The sequence below is a fragment of the Schistocerca piceifrons genome, chromosome 5, assembly GCF_021461385.2.
Source record: "Schistocerca piceifrons isolate TAMUIC-IGC-003096 chromosome 5, iqSchPice1.1, whole genome shotgun sequence".
NCBI lineage: Eukaryota > Metazoa > Arthropoda > Insecta > Orthoptera > Acrididae > Schistocerca > Schistocerca piceifrons.
This window is the reverse complement of record NC_060142.1, coordinates 593,770,975-593,793,364: the sequence shown is the minus strand read 5'-3', so window position 1 is coordinate 593,793,364 and position 22,390 is coordinate 593,770,975. Positions and strand designations below refer to the sequence as shown.

General features: G+C 45.3%; 1 protein-coding gene across 1 annotated transcript in view; it reads right to left on the bottom strand.

The window, feature by feature from the left end:
• The window catches only part of LOC124798415 (exocyst complex component 2), a 129,486-nt gene that overhangs the window by 79,707 nt on the left and 27,389 nt on the right, over positions 1-22,390 (bottom strand). Inside the window, exons 4-7 of the mRNA XM_047261812.1 lie at positions 16,134-16,281; positions 15,856-16,051; positions 5,252-5,372; positions 4,023-4,237 (exon numbers count right to left, since the gene is read on the bottom strand). Coding sequence (XP_047117768.1) covers positions 4,023-4,237; positions 5,252-5,372; positions 15,856-16,051; positions 16,134-16,281 — 680 coding nt within the window. The remainder of the gene's footprint in view (positions 1-4,022; positions 4,238-5,251; positions 5,373-15,855; positions 16,052-16,133; positions 16,282-22,390) is intronic.

Sequence of the window (22,390 nt, the reverse complement as noted above, 5' to 3'; positions counted from 1 at the left end):
CATGAAAAAAGGTTGTATACATGGAAGAAGCCTGAAGATACTGACAGGTTTCAGATAGATTATATCATGGTAGGACAGAGATTTAGGAACCTGGTTTTAAATTGTAAGACATTTCCAGGGGCAGATGTGGACTCTGACCACAATCTATTGGTTATGAACTGTAGATTAAAACTGAAGAAACTGCAAAAAGGTGGCAAAATAAGGAGAAGGGACCTGGATAAACTGAAAGAACCACAGGTTGTACAGGGTTTCAGGGAGAGCATAAGGGAACAATTGACAGGAATGGGGGAAAGAAGTACAGTAGAAGAAGAATGGGTAGGTCTGAGGGATGAAGTAGTGAAGGCAGCAGAGGATCAAGTAGCTAAAAAGACGAGAGCTATTAGAAATCCTTGGGTAACAGAAGAAATATTGAATTTAATTGATGAAAGGAGAAAATACAAAAATTCAGTAAGTGAAGCAGGCAAAAAGGAATACAAACGTCTCACAAATGAGATCGACAGGAAGTGCAAAATGGCTAAGCAGTGATGGCTAGAGGACAAATGTAAGGGTGTAGAGGCTTATCTCACTAGGGGTAAGATAGATACCGCCTACAGGAAAATTAGAGAGACCTTTGGAGAAAAGAGAACCACTTGTATGAATATCAAGAGCTCAGATGGCCCAGTTCTAAGCAAAGAAGAAAAAGCAGAAAGGTGGAAGGAGTATATAGAGGGTCTATACTAGGGCGATGTACTTGAAGACAATATTATGGAAATGGAAGAGGATGCAGATGAAGATGAAATGGGAGATACAATACTGCGTGAAGAGTTTGACAGAGCACTGAAAGACCTGAGGCAAAACAAGGCCCCGGGAGTAGACATCATTCCATTAGAACTACTGACGGCCTTGGGAGAGCCAGTCTTGACTAAACTCTACCATCTGGTGAGCAAGATGTATGAGACAGGTGAAATACCCTCAGACTTCAAGAAGAATATCATAATTCCAATCCCAAAAAAAAGCAGGCATTGAAAGATGTGAAAGTTACCGAACTATCAGTTTAATAAGTCACAGCTGCAAAATGCCAACACGAATTCTTTACATACGAATGGAAAAACTGGTGGAAACAGACCTCTGGAAAGATCAGTTTGGATTCCATAGTAATATTGGAACACGTGAGGCAAAACTGACCTTACGATTTATCTTAGAAGAAAGATTAAGGAAAGGCAAACCTACGTTTCTAGCATTTGTAGACTTAGAGAAAGCTTTTGACAAAGTTGACTGGAATACTCTCTTTCAAATTCTGAAGGTGGCAGGGGTAAAATACAGGGAGTGAAAGGCTATTTACAATTTGTACAGAAAGCAGATGGCAGTTATGAGTCCAGGGACATGAAAGGGAAGCAGTGGTTGGGAAGGGAGTGAGACAGGGTTGTAGCCTCTCCCCGATGCTATCCAATCTGTATATTTAGCAAGCAGTAAAGGAAACAAAAGAAAAGTTCGGAGTAGGTATTAAAATCCATGGAGAAGAAATAAAAACTTTGAGGTTCGCCGATGACATTGTAATTCTGTCAGAGACAGCAAAGGACTTGGAAGAGCAGTTGAACCGAATGGACAGTGTCTTGAAAGGAGGGTATAAGACGACCATCAACAAAAGCAAAACGAGGATAATGAAATGTAGTCGAATTAAGTCAGGTGATGCTGAGGGAATTAGATTAGGAAATAAGACACTTAAAATAGTAAAGGAGTTTTGCTATTTGGGGAGCAAAATAACTGATGATGGTCGAAGTAGAGAGGATATAAAATGTAGACTGGCAATGGCAAGGAAAGCGTTTCTGAAGAAGAAAAATTTGTTAACATCGAGTGCAGATTTAAATGTCAGGAAGTCGTTTCTGAAAGTATTTGTATGGAGTGTAGCGAAGTATGGAAGTGAAACGTGGACAATAAATAGTTTAGACAAGAAGAGAATAGAAGCTTTCGAAATGTGATGCTACAGAAGAATGCTGAAGATTAGATGGGTAAATTACATAACTAATGAGGAGGTATTGAAAAGAATTGGGCAGAAGAGGAGCTTGTGGCACAACTTGACTAGAAGAAGGGATCAGTTGGTAGGACATGTTCTGAGACATCGAGAGATCACCAATTTAGTATTGGAGGGCAGCGTGGAGGGTAAAAATCGTATAGGGAGACCAAGAGATGAATACACTAAGCAGATTCAGAAGGATATAGGATGCAGTAGGTACTGGGAGATGAAGAAGCTGGCACAGGATAGAGCAGCATGGAGAGCTGCATCAAACCAGTCTCAGGACTGAAGACTACAACAACAACAACATTTAACATCAAAATTTCATCTATCACGTCACTACAGACAGAATATTAATAAATTGTGAAAAATGTACTAAGCAGAGTATACCATTATTTATCCATCCTATTCCATTGTTAATCATATGAAAAACATAACAGAATAAATGATGGTCAATTACTATTCTTCTGTATTTGCAGGTCAACTCTTCATTTCAGCGAATGGCCTCATTGCAGTGGTAATACAGGTTCCTGTCAGATCACTGACATTAAGTGTTGTCAGGCTTGGCTAGCACTTGGGTGGGTGATCCCGTCTGGGTCTGCCAAGTGCAGTTGCCAAGCAGAGTGCACTCGGCCCTTGTGAGACAAGTTGAGGAGCTACTTTATTGAAAAGTAGTGGCTCTGGTCACGAAAACTGACAATGGCTGGGAGAGTAGTGTATTGACTACATGCCCCTCCATACCTGCATCCAATACACCTATCAGCTGAGGATGGCACAATGGTCGCTCGGTACCGTTGTATCTCCCGATGCCTGTTTGGATGGAGTTTCTTCATTCTTTAGCTAATCATAAAATTCAGTATTTCCACCTCACAAAAGTGTTTGTAACTTGACTGCACTAAAGCCTTAGATTCACTTTTGTTTAGACGTGTCAATACTCTTATGTTGTATATTAGAACTCAAAATTCCACTGATTATGTTTTTGTTTGTAAGAAATAGTAATTATTAGTCTGACACAGAGAAAAATAAGCATGTTGAGGATGACCACAAAACAGGTTAATAGGCAGGCTGCAAAGACACCATCACATGGAAAAAATGTAATAGAGGAAAGCAAGCAAGTTATAAGATACCTGATCAAATTCACTATCCAGTGTGACTTGTTTGATATTTTAACACATCATATAAATAAAAAATTGGCACCAAGCCACTATACAAGGCAAAGGAGAAGTGCCTGCTCGCCATCCAATGAGATAAAATAACCACAGAAGACTTTTTTTAATAGCCACACAGAAGAACATACAAGTAGTTTTACAATAAATGAAGGAAAGGAGACCACTCGCCTAGAGCTGGTTAGTGTGTGGCACATAGGAACACACAACAGAAAACAGTATTTACACTAGCTTTTGAGCTCTTCCTCTTTATCTAGCAGGAATACACACATTAACACACACAACCACATGGACACACCAACGCACTCACCCACAACAAGAAGGTCCCACAGCGATGGATTTGTATTTTGTCCATGTGGTTGTGTGTGTGTGAATTTGTGTACTCCTATTAGAGAAAGAGCTCGAAAGCTGATGAAAGTACCATTTTCTGTTGAATGTTTCTACGTGTCTCACATTAATCTCCTACAGGTGAGTGATTGCCTTTCCTCCATTTTATGAATTATTCCATTCAGGAATTTCCATTGTTGTTATACATTACATTTTGAACTATTGGGGGTGGGGTGCAACTCACTGAGATACAGAGACATGTTTGTGATAATTGTTCCTCAAACAATTTCTTCTTCTTGCTTAATCTGCATGTCTATTGTTCAGCTTTTCTCACACGCCACATGTCTATTCTCCTGAAAAGACATTATTCTTTATATAATAAAAGGTTAATAATACAATATGTATTTCCTCTGTCTACCGACTCTGCTGTCATAGTTCCTCCTATCTCAAAAAGTCACAACTACATTTTCATTTCTGCCTCATGAAGCATTTATTTAAAATAGTAAATTAATTTTATAGTGCTTTAAAGAACTCACATTGACTTCTGTATTTCCAAATAAGTTTCTTGCTCTTGCATAATCATTGATGACAACTTCATATTCACCCTTCCGTATGTTACGCTCAATGTTCACTGGTAAACTGAACAAGAACTTATACCTCTGCAAGACACCAAGAGCATTTCGAGTGGCATCAGCACGTTCTCTGCGAGCAAGAACATCTTCGAACAACTTGTTTGCTTCTTCCACAGACACTATACAAAAACAGAAAATTTCAACCACAATCAATTTCAATGAGTTTGAGACATCACAATATTTAGTGAATATAAAGTAGGAGAATTAAGATGAGGTGACTTACCGAACAAAAGCGCTGGCAGGTCGATAGACACACAAACAAACACAAACACACACACAAAATTCAAGCTTTCGCAACAAACTGTTGCCTCATCAGGAAAGAGGTAAGGAGAGGGGAAGACGAAAGGAAGTGGGTTTTAAAGGCGAGGGTAAGGAGTCATTCCAATCCCGGGAGCGGAAAGACTTACCTTAGGGGGAAAAAAGGACAGGTATACACTCGCACACACGCACATATCCATCCACACATACAGACACAAGCAGACATATTTAAAGACCAATCCCACGTGGAATGTTTCCTTCCATTATATTAAAGTAGGAGAATAATTTATAGACTTTCTTTAAGCTGTTTTTTCTTTACAAAAGCATCTTTTTTCCACCCTTTAAGGCAAACAAGTTTTCTAGTATAAAAGTTATGCTCAAATTAGGAACATCCAGATTCAAGCAACTTAATTTGAGAATCTAACGTTCATCAAACTTTAATTCAGCACTGCCTGATGAACTTTCTTGGAATCTTCCCATTCACAAGTAGCTTACAGAGCACTATGAATACAGCAAGAATCAGTATTTAGAGTGTACAAACCACACAAATGTTGAAATATTATAAAACATTTCTGGAAAACTGGACTTGCACTTGAAATGAAAGCAGATCTTAGCACGAAGGCAAAACAGATAGTAAGTGCAATTATTAACAGTAAAAGATTTTTAACTTGAACAGATCAATGTAAAATAATAGGCTTTTGCTGCTACATAGAAACGTCAAGAAGATTTGTTTGGAGGGGCAGGGGTGATCATCTGACCATCTCACTCCATACTTTTTTTTTTTTGGTCATGAAACGTGACTTCACAAAAACTCTCTAGTGTTAACTGTTTTAATGAACTGTTGTTCTAACTTGCCAGCTCATTGGTTTTCATACCTCTAATAGCTTTCTCGACTGTGGCTGTTTGATCAGGACCAAACTCTTTCATGTCAGCTTCAAATTTCTCCTTCAAAACCATCAGAGTATCTAACTGCTCCATTACAGAGCCAACATTTGTCTGGAAACAAAAAGAAATTTACATATTATCAAGCTGTGGCATAAATTTCTTGATTATATGATTTATAAGTACATGTATTGCAATCATACTAGATTCTGCAGCAAGACACAGATGACATTTTGCTATAGGGTACTATGAGTAATTTATACTAATCTCCCAAGGAAAGTTATTTTCTGTCAGTCAAGACTTTCTGTGCTCATCAGCAGAACCAGTAGCCACTAAAAATGTAAGGGAGGGAGAAAGGGAGCTTGGATGGTTGGTTGGGTTGGAGAGAAAGGGATTAAACTACAGGGTCATTAGTCCCATTTTCCATATTCAAACAGGTCGCAGAGTAAAATCATTCCCCAAAAAAGTCTGGGAAGTAAAAAAGACAGAAAACTAACTGGGAAACACACTGATGGAGAAAATAAAAGAAGCAAGAGAAAAGGTGAGAACTTGCACAAAAAGGAATGAAACAGTAGGAGGTATTAAAAGAATACAGCGGATGGCTGGTGATGGCTGATCGCAAGAAGAAAAAAGGACGAGCAAGCTCCACTGTAACACACTATGTAATCATAAGTATCCGGACACCTGGTTGAAAATGACTTCATGGTACTCTCCACCGGTAATGCTGGAATTCAATATGGTGTTGACCCACCCTTAGCCTTGATGACAGCTTCCACTCTCACAGGCATACGTTCAATCAGGTGCTGGAAAGTTTCTTGGGGAATGGTAGCCCATTCTTCACAGAGTGCTGCACTGAGGAGAGGTCTCGATGTCGGTCGGTGAGGCCTGGCACGAAATCGGCATTCCAAAATACCCCAAAGGTGTTCTATAGGATTCTGGTCAGGACTCTGTGCAGGTCAGTCCATTAAAGGGAGGTTATTGTCACGTAGCCACTCTGCCATAGGCCGTGCATTATGAAAAGGTGCTCGATCATGTTGAACGACGCAATCGCTATCCCCCAATTGCTCTTCAACAGTGTGAAACAAGAAGGTGCTTAAAACATCAATGTAGGTCTCTGCTGTAATAGTGCCATGCAAAAACAACAAGGGGTGCAAGATCACACCATGAAAAACACGACCACACCATAACACCACTGCCTCCGAGTTTTACTGTTGGCACTATACATGTTCACCGGGCATTCACCATACCCACACCCAGCCATCGGATCACCACAACTTGTACCATGATTCATCACTCCACACAACATTTTTCCACTGTTCAATCCTCCAATGTTTATTCTCCTTACATCAAGCGAGGCATCGTTTGGCATTTACTGGCATGATGTGTGGCTTATGAGCAGCCACTCAACCATGAAATCCGAGTTTTCTCACCTCCCACCTAACTGTCATAGTACTTGCAGTGGATCCTGATGCAGTTTGGAATTCCTGTGTGTTGGTCTGGATAGATGTCTGCCTATTACACATTATGACCCTCTTCAACTGTCAGCGGTCTTTGTCAGTCAACAGACGACGTCAGCCTGTACGCTTTTGTGCTGTAATTTCCTTCACGTTTCCACTTCACTATCACGTTGGAAACAGTCGACCTAGGGATGTTTAGGAGTGTGGAAATCTCGCGTGCAGACGTGTGACTCAAGTGACACGCAGTCACCTGACCACGTTCAATGCCCGTGGGTTCTGCAGAGAGCCCCCTTCTGCTCTCTCACGATGTGTAATGACTACTGAGGTCGATAATATGGAGTACCTGGCAGTAGGTGGCAGCACAATGCACCTAATATAAAAGCGTATTTTTTTGGGGTGTCCGGATACTTTTGATCACATAGTGCAGTTTGGTTGGTGTACTGAGGAAGCACCATTCAGTACCCCAGATCCCAAAAACTTTACAGTGTAAGTCTGATCAGTGATCAGTCTCCAGTAGGCCAGTCTCCAGAGTTAGTTTACCAGTAGCCTGTTTGGCCAGCAGTCAGCGAGTTCATTGCCTGGGATCCCAACATTTCCTGGGGTCCAAATGAAGGACTCTGAGCATCCACTATTTCCAAGGGCATAAAAAGATTCCTGGATAGTCATTACCAAAGGGTGGTGAGGGAAGCACTGATCAAGAGCTTGCAGGCTGCTTAAGGAGTCACCACAGATGACAAAGGACTCATAAGTGTAGGAGCAGATATATGCAGGAGCAGATATGCTCAAGAGCGCAAGAGATGGCTACCAACTCTGCACTGAAAACAACGCAGCCATCCGGCATGGAGCACTGTTCAGTATGTCCAGCACGGGCGTAAGGGAAGCCAATATGACTATCGGCCATCGAGCCATCAGCATAGATTATTTATGAGCTCTTGAAATCAACGACATGAGAGAAAAATTGCCGGCGGAACCGAGTCTTTTGGGCCTTGCGATAGGTCCAGACAAAGCTGTGGCTGAGGCATGGATCGTAGAGGTTTACGTGAATGGACCCACAGGAAAGGTGGTAGAGGTAAAGTGTCAAGTACAATAACAAGCGACTGGACACGGATTGCATTTGGAATCCCCAATCTGGGTCACCGTTGTGGGAGATAGATCACTGTGTTAGGGAAAAGGAGACAGTAATTTCGATGATGAGATGAACTATGAATGTGCACAGTACAATTCACAAGCAGCTGTTATCACCTGATCTGCAATGCCAGCTTCCATGAGGAGGCATGAGATCATTCGGAAAGCTTCCGTCACAAGCCCCCAAGCCTAACTCCACAGTGGCGTACAGAGTCCAGCGGCTGCAATTCTGAGGGCAATGCTGAACCACACATTGGGCTCCCATAGTCAAGACAGGACTGTGCAAAGTCTTCAAACGGCTGCAGCATTGTAGGGCGATGAGCACTCCAGTCAGTGTCGCTCAGGTATGAAATAATATTAAGATGCCACCAGCACTTTTCCCTAAGCTGACGAAGATGTGGAAGCCGAGTTAAGTGGTGTTGAAGACCAGTCCCGAAAAGCAGTAAGTCTCCACTACTTTAAGTAGCTGGTGACTGAGGTAAAGTTCTGGATGTGGGTAGACAGTACGACAACAACAGAAGTGCATGACGCAAGTCTTTGCAGCTGAAAATTAAATGAGTGAGTGCCCACTACTGCACCTTTTGTATGGCTCCCTGCAGCCAATGTTCAACCACACCAATAGAAGAGGACCAGAAGGAAATACAAAAATCGTCAGCATATAAGAAGGGGAGGCTGAGGAACCCACTGCTGCTGCGAGACCATTAACAGCAACTAAAAAGAGTGGGACAGTCTGTACAGAGCTCTGAGGAAGCCCATTCTCTTGAATGTGGGGCAAACTGTGTGCAGCACTAAGTCAAACTCTGAAAGTGCTGAACGACAAAAAGTTCCTTATAGCAATTGGGAGCGAGCCCCAGAGACCCCACTTGTGCAGAGTAGCGAGGATGTGGTGTTGCCAAGTGGTATTGTAGGCTTTTGACAGATCGAAAAAGATGGCAATAAATTGTTGACACCAGGAAAAGCTCGTTCGGCTGACAGATTCCAGGTAGATCAAGTTGTCAGTGGTGGACTGACCTTGACTAAAACCACCCTGGAATTGAGCCAGAAGGCCTCAAGACTCAAGGAGCCAACACAACTGCTATCTCTCCATACGTCCAAGCAGCTTGGACAGAACACTGGTGAAGCTGATAGGATAATAGCTACCCACATCTACCAGGTTCTTACCAGGCTTTTTAGCACTGGAACAATGATACTTTCCCACCATTGCAACAGGAATTTGCCATCACTCCAGGCGCGGTTGAAAACAGCAAGAAGTTGGTCCTGGTAATCCGATGACAGATATGTGATCATTTGGGAATGGATGCTGTCTGGTCCAGGGGATGTGTAAGGACAATCAACAAGGGCACTGAGAAATTCCCACTCACTGAAGGGAGCATTATGTGGCTCAGGGTGGCATGGAGCAAAAGACAAGATGTTGTTGTTTCACCTGCTGTTTTCAGAGATGAAAGATGGGATGGTATTTCTCACATGCAAAGGTGCAATCATAATGCTCAGCAAGACATGCCGTGATTATGCCTGGATTTGTATATACAGCTCCATGTGTGGATATTCCAGGTCTACCTGCAGGGGTCCGATATCCATTAAGGCGTCTCAGCTTGGTTGAAACCTAGGAAGGGGAGGTTCGTGTTCCAATGGCGGAGACATATCATTCCCAACACTCCTGCTTCCTTTGTTTGGTGAGCTGACGGACTCAAGCACGGAGCTGTTTGAAGGCAATGAGGTACTCCAGGGACGGGTGGCACTTATGATGTTGGAGGGACCGCCTATGGTCTCTAATGGCTGCAGCAATTTCCTGCGACCGCCACGGCACTGTCTTCCACCGGGAGCAACCTGAGGAACAAGGGATTACCGATTCAGCTGCAGCAACAATGGCAGTAATGATGGTGTGGATCACCTCATCGATGTTGCCATGCAACAGATATTCAACAGTGATAGCGAAAGTGAAAGTGTCCTAGTTAGTCTTGCTAAGAGCCCATCTGGGCAAGCATCCAGATGAGTGATGCTCGGGGAGGGACAGGAAGAGTGGAAGGTGGTCACTGCCATACAAGTTGTCTTGAGCTCTCTAGTGGATAGACAGGAGAATTCCAGGATTGCAAACCAAGAGACCAAAAGTGGGGGGAGCTGGGATACCAATGCAGCCAATGCATGGTGCCACACTTCACCATCTGGAGGAAGGTAGACGTTACAGACGGTAATTTCCTGCATTGTCCTCACCCTAACAGCCAGAACTTCTAAAGGTGTTTGAAGGAGCACAGGTTTGCTACAGACACAAATCTAAGGACATAGATACAGACTCCACCTGGAATTCGGTCACAGTCAGAACAGTTTTTGTAGTACCCATGATAGCCATGAAGGACGGTGGTCTGCATTGCAGGAAACCAGGTTTCCTAAAGGGCAACGCAAAAAACAGGCGTAACACTTAAGAGCTGTCATAACTCAGCGAGGCGGGAGAAAAACCCTCAGCAATTCCACTGAAGTATGATGCAATCAAGAGTTGTCCTAACTCAGCGAGGCGGGAGAAAAACTCGCAGCAATTCCACTGAAGGATGATGCTTTCCGTCATCTGGGAAGTCACGAAGGGACCAAAGAAGCAGATTACACCTCACGGTCACCTGCCACCACTGGTTGATTGCTCGCATCCAATACCATTCCATCTGAGGCTTCAGTGAGATCTAGGTCCTCCAGGGATACCAGAATCTCCAACTCGTCCTCAGACGTGGAAGTGTTAGGGAGTGGTGGTGTGGGGACCACCAGAGTCTCCCACTCCTTAACAGATTTCTTCTTTGTCAGTTTGCCCTCTCACTGCTCTTTAGGGGCTTGCTGGGAGGGCTTCTCTGAAGTAGCTTCAGGGACAGAGGAAGACTGTGAAGCTCTTCGACCACAGGCTGGCCTCCACTTTACCACGGGGGGAAACCATGGAAGGTAGAGTCCCAAAGGACGCCTTCCATGCAAGAAGAGCTGGAGGAGGCTGTTGCTTCTCCAACGGAAGAGGAGGGGGGTGGCAGAGGGGGGGTATGATGTCCCCAGCATTTGTGGGAGAGGTCGTCACAAAGTAAAAGCTTTTGAGCAACAGAAGATGAGGTTCCCCCAGTCACCAGAAGGGGGGTGAAGATGGGCAGCCCTGAGTGCCCACTGGAGAAAGCTTGGACGAGGAGTGTAATGGCATCAATGACAGCGACATTACCATAGCGGCAGCGTAAGTCGATAGCAATCGAGCAGGGTTTAACCTTTCATGTATCAGTTTAGCCTCACAGTAAGGCAGCCTGTCCACAATTTTGTACTCCATAATTTTCCACTCCTTTTGGAGTACTGTGCAGTCCAACGAGCAGGGGGAGTGGAGCTCTCCACAGTTGACACAGGTGGAAGGACGGGCACATGTGGTATTCAGATGCAGTGGACGTCCGCAGTTTCAACAAGTGGTGCTGCAATAGTACCGGGAAGACATGTGCCCGAACTTCTAGCACTTAAAGCCCACAAAAGGGGAAGGGATGTATGGCTTGACACCACAATGGTATACCATCACCTTGACCTTTTCAGGTAACAAATCACTCTCAAAGGTCAACATGAAGGCACCGGTGGCAAGCCTATTATCTTCAGGCCCCTATAGGAGTGCCAGATGAGATGAATGCCCCATCATTCTAAACTGGCATGTAGCTCATCATTGGGCTGCAATGAGAGGTTGTGATGAGACATAATTCCCTGGACCACATTGAGACTTTTATGGGGAGTGACTGAAACAGGAATATCACCTAGCTTCTCAAGCAGATTAATGTTCAGGGCTGGGCTGGTGATGCAGCCAGAATCGGGAATGAACTATCGTGCGTTTTGGACAGTGCTGTCACTTCCCCAAACTTATTCTCCAGTGGTTCAACAGAAAATAGAGGTTTCGTATCCAGATAGCAGTCCCCATCAGTTCTGCTGTACACTAAATAACAAGGCGAATATGACTCTCTGCTTTCTGTGGCCCTACGTTCCTCCAATGGTGTAGCTAAGGAGGGGAACGATTTAGAGTCATACTCCACAGCATTGAATTCAGCCTTCCCTTTATTAGAGATGGCTGGGGCCATTCGGTACCCAGCAAAAGATGACTTGGTCCACTTCATTGCAGGTCATAAGCCCTGATGCCACCCACTGCGATCAGTGGCTCTGCCCAAGGAGCCCACCCAGCCACAACAAAGGCCACCTGGCATGATGGTCATTGCCGGGAGTCCCGATGCCCCAAACAAAGACAATGGGCATCTACTCCTTGGCATACATGGGGAGATTGCAGCTCAGGCATCAGTAGTGCAATCCCTGCATAGTCAGGGGGCTACGACCAAGAGGACACATGACGACCCCTCTATGAAGGACTGGCGACTGTGCTGGATACTGCGAACTTAGGAAGCCAGTACGGAATGAATCATGATAGATATACCTTCTACAATGACAGTAACATTACAATGAATTTGAAAAAGTTCACTTTTCTTATAAACAATTCACTTACTCCTGAAGCAAGTGCAAAGGAAGGAAGATTAGAGTTTAGTGCCCCACCACCAACTAAGTAATTAGCACCACCCCAGCTTCAGATAGGATGGAAAAGAAACTAGCTATGTCTTTTTCAAAGAAACCATCATGGCATTTGCCTTAAGTAATTTGGGAAAAGCATAGGAAACCTAAACTAGTAGGAGTGGATGGTGATTTGAACCACTGTCCTCCTGAATGCAGATTCAAGTGTATTACCACTGCACCACCTCATTCAGTGGAATTACAATGACAAAAAGCTTGTTTACACAAGTCAGAAATTTGTGATACTACAGCAAGTCTGTTTTAATCACAACACAAGAGGTGTCATAATTCAGAGTAATGTCAATGGCAGGGATCTGAATTTTAAGCTACCACCTGCCTTTTCAAAATGAACTCCTAAACTAAAGATATTATCTCTCAGACTGGTTCATTACTTCAAAATGTATGTTCCTTAGTCCCAGCATCACAGGGTATGCCATCCCCTTTCCATTATTTCATTTTTACTTCAGAAAATTTGGAAATCACAGGCAGCAAGACAACAAAACATGTTGAACTACTCCAAAATGCATTCCACTTTATGCATAAGCAATGTAATTGAATGTTATAGGGTAGTTTCTTTTACAAAACAGTAAAAACTGAGCTGCATTTTTATTAGGATTAAGCTATTTGCTATCAGCTTGTTGAACGTATGTTCTATTTTTCTCTTGGTTTTGTCTAGTATGGTAGTGTTGAGGTCATTTATCAGTGCACTTGAATCAACAACAAACGTCACAGTTTCTGAAGAGTCCTCCAATGTATTTGACAAGTCTATGTAGGTCAACAAATATTTGATGATACAACTACAGTGCTCTGCTGCTGCTGAAATATTTAAAACAAATCTCTAAAATTCTATACACTCAAAAACCACGCCTCTAAGCAAGAAGTCCATGTTTTGTCATTGGACAGACAAAAACGCTACTCACCAAGAAGTTGCATGAGGAAACACATGAAAGAAATGGGAATGTGTGAGTTTTCAGAGTCAATGGCTCCTCCTCCTGGTAGAAGGGTTGAGAGGAAAGGAAGAGGGATGAAGGAAAAGGACCAGTGAGGTTTACGAAATACCAAAAGTTAGAGAAAAAACACCCAGAACCCCAGGTAAAGGGACACTTACTGGACGGGATGAGAATGAAAAAATACCTGTAGGGGCACTTCCACTAGATGAGGTTTGAAAACATGAGAACTTAAAGGTGAAGGTAGGGTAATGAGCAAGACAGAGATTACGGAAGAAATATCATGAGATAGTCAATAACAGCAGAAAGTTAAGTGCATTATAAACAGTAACAGAGATTACTGAAGAAATATCGTGAGAGAGTCAATAACAGCGGAACCAAATGTTTTTAATCCCATCTTGTGCACGCAGCAACAAACAGTCTCTCCTTCTCATCCTATCTAGTAAGCCTCCTCTGACCCACGATTCTGGGCAACTTTTCTGTAACTCTTCCGATTTCAAACTTCACCAGCCCTTTTTCCTGCATCCTTCTTCCTTTCCCTTCAACCCTTCTGTCACAAGAAGGTGGGCTGGGATATTTCACCCATCCCTTCTAGAACAGCTTTTCTTCACCCCCTCTCCCCTAATCTCTGTAATATCCAGGTCATACCCCATGCTGCTTCTGCACCCATTTCCCTACCCTACAGCTGCCACCCCTGGACCAGTCCCCACTGTATCACCAGAGCACAGCACACTTTACAACATGATAGGCATGATCTTGGTGCCTGTTTCATCACACTGCCATCTGTATTCTCCCTCCTGACACCAGTTTCTCAGAACTATGCACGTTGAAACTGCCTTTACAACATGTGCTTAGTTCTCGCCAACAATCTAGCCTAAATTTATCTTAATGTCTGCAGTCTGAGAACTTCTTTATCAGTTCCTTTTCTTCACTCCCACTTATTTTTCTATATGTTTTTCAATCTCTCTATTTTTCCCTGTCCTACTCACTTGACCACCACATATAATGTGCCTAACTTTCCATTCTTATTGACGCTTTCATAATTTTTTTTTCCCAGTAATCTCTGTCTAGCTTATTACCCTACCTTCCACCTCTCAGTTCTTAGGTTTTTAATCCCATCTTGTGCACGCAGCAACAAACAGTCTCTCCTTCTCATCCTATCTAGTAAGCCTCCTCTGACCCACGATTCTGGGCAACTTTTCTGTAACTCTTCCGATTTCAAACTTCACCAGCCCTTTTTCCTGCATCCTTCTTCCTTTCCCTTCAACCCTTCTGTCACAAGAAGGTGATAATGGCTCCAAAAGCTCACACATTTCCACATCTTTCGTCTATTATTCTTTCCAATGCTTGGTGAGTCCGAAGGAGGAGACACTGGCTCCAATAGCTCATATATTTCCATATCTTTTGTGTGTTATTCTTGCCGATGCTTGGTGAGTAAACTATTTACTTATCTATAATATATTTTCAAACACTGATTATTTCATTAGCAACTTTTAGAGGGGAGGAAGATTCCAATTTCCATGCTCATATGATTCTGAAGCTTTTTGAGGATGCGTTGCACCATATCAACCAACATGCGAAATTAAAAAGTGACAAGCACCAGTAGAACGACAACCCGCATATTAAATAAATGAAATACTTCCTCAAAATTGGAGATATAGATAACGTGATATGTCGATGCTGCAAGTAGTAGATACTATTAAGTTTTTAGGAATACAAATTAAGCACAATCTGTACTGAAAAACTTACTAATACACTGTAATTAACAAATACCTTTGTTATACTACAGTGAAGTATGCATGACTGCAGGTATAGATGATCTAAAAATGAAGAAACTAGTTTATTCTGATAGTTTCTATTTGCTAATGAATATGAATATTTCTTTTTAAGGGAGCAAGGGAGCGAGGGTCTTTTAGCAGGGATATTATCTTCAGAATGCAGAAGGGCGTTAATATATGAGCTTCCATACTGTCACATGGAAAGGTATACATGGATTCAATAACTCGCCAAAGTATATTAAATATATTGTGGAAAATATTTTGATGTTCAAGATTTAATCAAAGTATAAGGGCAATATTTTTTTCTAAATTAATGAAGATCATTTTTACAAAAAAAAAAAGGAAGATTAATGTTTTCTGTCCCATTAATGACAAGGTCTTGCACGATGGAACATACATTTAAGGGAAAGAAGTATGGAGAAGTAATTTGGATGCCATTCTGAATTCACTGCAACTGAAATATGGAAACTATGGAAACGAAAATCTGGATGGCAAGAAGTAGGCTCCACCCAAATTCAAACCTACAATACCAAAGTAAAAGATAATTTGCAACCATAGTCAGTATTCATAGTTTCTTTACTATGTACACTCAAGACCATATCCCTGAAGGAAATCTTTGGTGAACTGTACAAAAGCAAAATTAACAGATATCATAGCCTCTATTACCATCTCAGCAAATTTCTGCAAACAAATATTTACCATAATACAGTACATTACTTAAAACTTCATGTTAAGCAGTGCATCTCACTTTCAAAAATGAAAGTTGTCCTTCTTTTTGCCCATCAACTTTCCGTCGCAGAAATGCGAGGCCAGCCTTTAAATCTTCAAAGGATGTTGCATGGTGGTTTTCAAGAAGAAACCAAGCAGCTACAAACTGCTCTGATGTTAGATCACCTGATCCATCAGGAAACAGCTCTCGAAGGTCATCCTCAGGAAATTTCTTACTGAAAGATTGAGCAAGACGTGAGACATTTATTTGTTTAATTAGAAGACTGACACAAGCGAAGACTTAATCTATTAACTTACTCATTTTCTTCAACAGATAGACCTAACGGATCTTCTTGTTGATAACTTGTGGGAGAAAGTGATCTTCTCCCCCAAACAAGTGTCCGAAGTGGAGCTTCTTCAACCCAAACAGCACTTTCTTTCAAAGGACCAATTGTCTCATGATAACCTGTGTAGGACATAGTGTAGGATATAATATTACTATAGAAGTAAACACAACAATGGAGTGGTTTTATTCATATACAGGGACAAGAAGATTTCAGAAAAAAAATATAACATGGAAAATAACGTGAAGTTAGCAGTTTTTAGCAAAATTGGCAATTTTTACAATATGTCACAAAATTCATAAATTTGCTGTATAAAAAAAGTTATAAATCTAAGGATGGTAGTTTACTGATGTTCACAATCTGTAGTTATTGAATATTAAAATGGTGTTTTGATATCTAATTTCCTCAAGGCTGAGGTTCATGCATAATCTTAAAATGGCATTTCATTTCTCTTGCAACAAACTTTGATGTAATGAGGAAAACAGCATCAAAATTGGCAAAAAATCCAATTTTGCAAAAATTACACAGAACCTGAAAAAAAATGGCACAGAAATTGGTAATAAACAACACAGAATGAGGGGTCGCGGGTGGGTGGGACAACACAAAATTGGTGGTGGGATACAACTTAGAACTTGGGAAAAATGCACTGAATTTCACAAAAAATATCATCAAATTTGGCAAAAAATAGCACCAACCTTCACAGAAAAAAAGCTGAATTTGGAAAAAAAGACACTGAATAAGGGCAAAAACAACAGGAACTCAGGCAAAAAATAACGCCAAAACTGGCAAAAAATAACACCAAATCGTGCAAAAAAGCAACACTGAATTTGACAAAAAAGCAACATTTAATCTAGCAACAAATGACATCAAATTTGGCCAAATATAACACTGAATTTGACTGTGAAATAAAACAATCTTTTCTTGTTCCTATTCATGTATAATAATCCACCTAATTCTTGAAAATTTTGTTCTGGTTGAAGATTCATACATCTTGACTATTGCACAGGGTCGAATGGTTAGCACAATTTAGTTAGTTAAAGACAGGAGTTTCAGAGTAACGAATGCAAAGGAATATTGGGAGCCAGAAGTCCTGTGTGTGTTACATTCTGTTGCACAGCTCAGTGGTATGATATTGTGATGGTTGGTTGGTTGGTTGAGGGATGAAAGGGACCAAACTGCAGAGGTCATCGGTCCCTTTTTCCAAAATACTAAAAATACCCACAGAGAATAAAATATGTTCAACAGAATAGGAGACAGACGACACAGAACAAAAGAAACGTAGACAAGGACCAGACAAAACAAAATAAAACTACATGGAGTGCGACAGTGGTTGGCCGACCATAGGAACAAAAAAAGGAAGAGCCAACCACCGAAAACACATTAAAAACTGAGTTTAAAACCGGAGGCCAAAGGCCAGAAGCAACACAAAACAATCAAATAAAACAGAAACACTCAGATTAAATGATAAAAACCCCCTGCCCGAATAAAACGTAAAACGAAGTCAGCCATAGCAGAGTCATCTGTTAAAAGGGCAGGGAGCGAGGCAGGCAGTGGAAACGACTGCCTGAGCACAACTAAAAGTGGACAGTCTAATAAAATGTGGACCACTGTCAAAATGGAGCCGCAGCGACATAAAGGTGGGGCCTCACGTCGCAATAGGTGGCCATGCGTCATCCATGTGTGCCCAATGCGCAGCCGGCACAGGACAACAGACTCCTTACGAGAAATCCGCAAGGAGGACCGCCACACATCGGTCGTCTCCTTAACAGCCCGCAGCTTATTTGGGGATGTCAGGCCACGCCACTCATCAGCCCACACCCCAAGCACCTTACGGCGCAACACCAGCTGCAGGTCGCGAGCTGTGAGGCCGATCTCCAAAGCCGGGGCGTCAATCGCCCCTTTGGCCAGCCTGTCAACACGTTCGTTCCCCGGGATGCCAACATGACCTGGCGTCCAAACCAAGACCACCAAACGACCAGAACGGGCAATGGCGGAAACAGACTCCTGAATAGAGGACACCAGAGGAGAAGAGGGATAGCAGCGGTCAATGGCCTGAAGGCTGCTCAGGGAGTCACTCCAGATGACGATGGACCTACCTGAGCAGAAACGCATATGCTCAAGAGCGCGCAAGATGGCCACCAGCTCTGCAGTAAAAATACTGCAGCCAGCCGGCAAGGAGCGTTGCTCAACATGGGCAGAGTGAGCAAAGGCGTAGGCAGTGCGACCATCAACCAGGGAACCATCAGTGTAGACAGGCTCACAGCCCAGAAATGATTCGAGGAGCACAAGAAAACGGCGACGGAGGGCCACAGGCGGAACCGAGTCCTTAGGTCCCTGTGCCAAATCCAGACGGGCAGACGGCCGGGACAAACACCAGGGAGGCGTAGGTGTACGGACCCGGAAGGGAGGCAGAAGAGGGAATGACCCCAGTTCTGACAGCAGGGACTGGACACGGACAGCTACGGAAAGCCCAGACCTAGGTCGCCGTTCGGGCAGATGGAGGACCATGGCAGGGAAAAGCAGGCGACGATTGGGATGGCCTGGCGAGCAATGGACGTGGACAGCATAGTCGGCGAGCAGACGATGGCGGCGAATCCGCAGCGGGGGAACCCCGGCCTCCACCAGTAGACTATCCACGGGACTAGTGCGAAAAGCGCCAGTTGCAAGCCGAACCCCACAGTGGTGTATGGGGTCTAACAACTTCAACACTGAGGGTGACGCAGACCCATAGGCCAGGCTCCCATAATCAAGCCGGGACTGCACAAGGGCTCTGTACAATCGCAGCAGCGTGCAGCGATCTGCACCCCAAGACGTGTGGCTAAGGCAGCGGAGGGCGTTGAGGTGCCGCCAGCATTTATGCTTCAGCTGAGTAACATGAGGAACCCATGTGAGCCGGGCATCAAACACAAGTCCCAAGAAGCGGCAAGTGTCCACCACGTCAAGCAGGTGGCCGTCGAGGTAAAGTTCAGGATGAGGGTGGACCGTCCGACGCCTGCAGAAGTGCATTACTCGAGTCTTGGCAGCAGAGAACTGAAAACCATGAGTCAGAGCCCATGATGCTGCCTTGCGAACGGCGACTTGCAGCCTGCGATCGGCGACTCCCATAGTCGTGGAGCTAAATGAGATGCAGAAGTCGTCGGCATACAAAGAAGGAGACACCGACGACCCCACTGCTGCAGCCAGACCATTAATGGCCACTAAAAATAAGGAGACGCTCAACACCGAGCCCTGCGGGACCCCATTTTCCTGTATATAAGAGGAACTAGAGGTGGCACCGACTTGCACCCGGAAAGAGCGGCGCAATAAAAAGCTTTGAAGAAACGCCGGGAGCCGACCACGAAGACCCCACCCATGCAACGTGGCGAGGATGTGATGCCTCCATGTGGTGTCATAGGCCTTCCGCAGATCGAAAAATACAGCTACGAGATGCTGACGTCGGGCAAAGGCCGTACGGACAGCAGATTCCAGCCGCACCAAATTGTCCACTGCAGACCGGCCCCGACGGAAGCCACCCTGGGATGGAGCGAGGAGACCGCGCGACTCAAGGACCCAGCACAAACGCCGCCCCACCATACGTTCGAGCAATTTGCACAAAACGTTGGTGAGGGTAATGGGACGATAGCTGTTCACCGCCAGTGGGTCCGCACCGGGCTTCAAGATGGGGACAATAAGACCCTCTCGCCATTGCGACGGGAACACGCCTTTGTTCCAAATGCGATTAAATATCGCGAGAATGTGTCTCTGGCAGTCCCTGGAGAGATGCTTCAGCATCTGCGCGTGGATGCAGTCTGGGCCTGGTGCTGTATCAGGGCAATCGGCGAGGGCAGCGAGGAATTCCCTCTCGCTGAAAGGAGCATTGTATTTTTCAGAATGACGCGTGTGGAATGAGAACGGCGTCCGCTCGGCTCGCTCCTTTAGAGAGCGAAAGGCGGGGGGATAGGATGCAGTCGCAGAGCTCTGAGCAAAGTGCGCGGCTAGCCGTTCAGCAATGGCGGCAGCGTCCGTGCAGACAGCGCCGTCCAAGAAGAGCCCAGGGACACCCATAGGGGTCTGGGATCCATAAATCCGCCGGATCCGGGACCACACGAGCGAGGAGGAGACACGGGAGCCCAGGGAGGAGACGTACCTCTCCCAGCACTCCTGCTTACGCCGTGCAATAAGACGACGGGCGAAGGCACGGAGCCTCTTAAAGGCGATGAGGGTCTCCAGAGATGGGTGCCGCCTATGACGCTGGAGAGCCCGCCTACGGTTGCGAATAGCCTCAGCAATCTCCGGCGACCACCAGGGGACAGCCTTCCGCCGAGGGAGGCCAGAGGAACGGGGGATGGCAGCCTCGGCCGCTGAAATGATGGACGTGGTGAAAACACGGACCACCTCGTCAATGTCACCCTGTGTGGGAGACGCAATGGTTACAGCGGAAGTAAAAGCTGGCCAGTCAGCCCTGTGGAGTGCCCAGCGGGGCAAGCGCCCAGAAGAATGACACTGGGGCAGTGACAAATAGATGGGAAAATGGTCACTACCACACAGGTCAGGATGCACTCTCCAGTGGAGGGATGGGACGAGTCCAGGGCTGCAAATAGAGAGATCGATGGCCGAGAACGAGCCATGGGCCACACTGAAATGCGTGGGAGCACCGGTGTTCAAGAGGCTAAGGTCGAGCTGAGCCAACACATGCTCCACGGCCCGACCGCGATCATCAGAGACAGTCCCACCCCATAGAGGGTTGTGGGCATTGAAATCGCCCAGCAGCAAAAAAGGTGGCGGCAGTTGGGCTATCAGAGCAGCCAGGACATTCTGCGCGACAGCACCATCAGGTGGAAGGTAAATACTGCAGATGGTGATAGCCTGTGGCGTCCACACCCGAACACCGACAGCCTCTAAAGCTGTTTGTAGAGGTACAAACTCGCTGTGAAGAGAGTTAAGGACATATATGCAGACGCCACCAGACACCCTTTCATAAGCTGCCCGGTTCTTAAAATAACCCCGATAGCCACGGAGGGCGGGGGTTCGCATTGCTGGAAACCAAGTTTCCTGCAGAGCAATGCAAAGGAAAGGATGACGGCTGATAAGTTGGCGGAGCTCAGCTAGATGGTGGAAAAAACCGCTGCAGTTCCACTGGAGGATGGTATTAGCCATGGATGGGAAAGGCGTGATGGGATTGGGGAGGCAGATTACGCCTCCGGGGCCCCTGCTGCTACTGAGTCACCACCTGGACAACAGCCATCTACTGCATCCGAGGGACTGGCGAGATCCATGTCCTCAGCGGACGCCAGAATCTCCACCTCATCCTCAGACGCAGAGCTTGTAGGAAGCGGTGGAATGGGTGCCACCACAATGTCGGTAGCCTTGGGGAGTTTCTTCTTCTTCTGCTTCTCGCGCTGCGCCTTGGGTGGTTCAGGCTGGGAGGGCGTCACTGGGTCAGTCTCAGGGACAGACGATGACCGTGTGTCCCGACGACCAGGGACTGGCGGTTGTTTGAGCCACTTGCGGCCGTCGGCTTTGGAACCGGTCGGAACGTGCGAAGGGAGGTCCCCAAGGGACCCCTTCCTTACGAGAGTAGCCGAAGAAGTCTTACGCTTCTCCGGCTGGGAAGGGGGGACGGATGTCCCCGATGGTTGGGGGGGTGTTGCTCCTGAAGTAGATGGAGCAGGAGCAACAGGAGGTTTAGTGCCCCCCACCATCAAGGGGGCAGGTGTGGGACTTCGACTCTGAAAGCTGACTGGAGCGGATGGAATTGTAGAAGGAGTGACAGTTGCGGCATAAGAAGCTGTCATGCGCACTGGATGAAGCCGATCATATTTCCGCTTCGCCTCAGTGTACGTCAGGCGGTCGAGAGTCTTTATTTCCATGATCTTCCGCTCCTTCTGCAGAATCGGACAGTCTGGCGAGCAAGGCGGATGGTGCACACCACAGTTCACACAGATTGGAGGCGGCGCACAGGGATGATCAGGATGGGAAGGTCGACCGCAATCGCGACAGACGAGGTCGGAAGCACAGCGTGAAGACATGTGGCCGAACTTCCAACACTTGAAGCACCGCATCGGGGGAGGGATATACGGCTTGACATCACAATGGTACACCATCACCCTGACCTTCTCAGGTAACGTGTCACCCTCGAAGGCCAAGATGAAGGCACCGGTGGCAACTTGACGATCCCTCGGACCCCGGTGGACGCGCCGGACGAAAAGGACACCTCGGCGCTCCAAGTTGGCGCGCAGCTCGTCGTCGGAC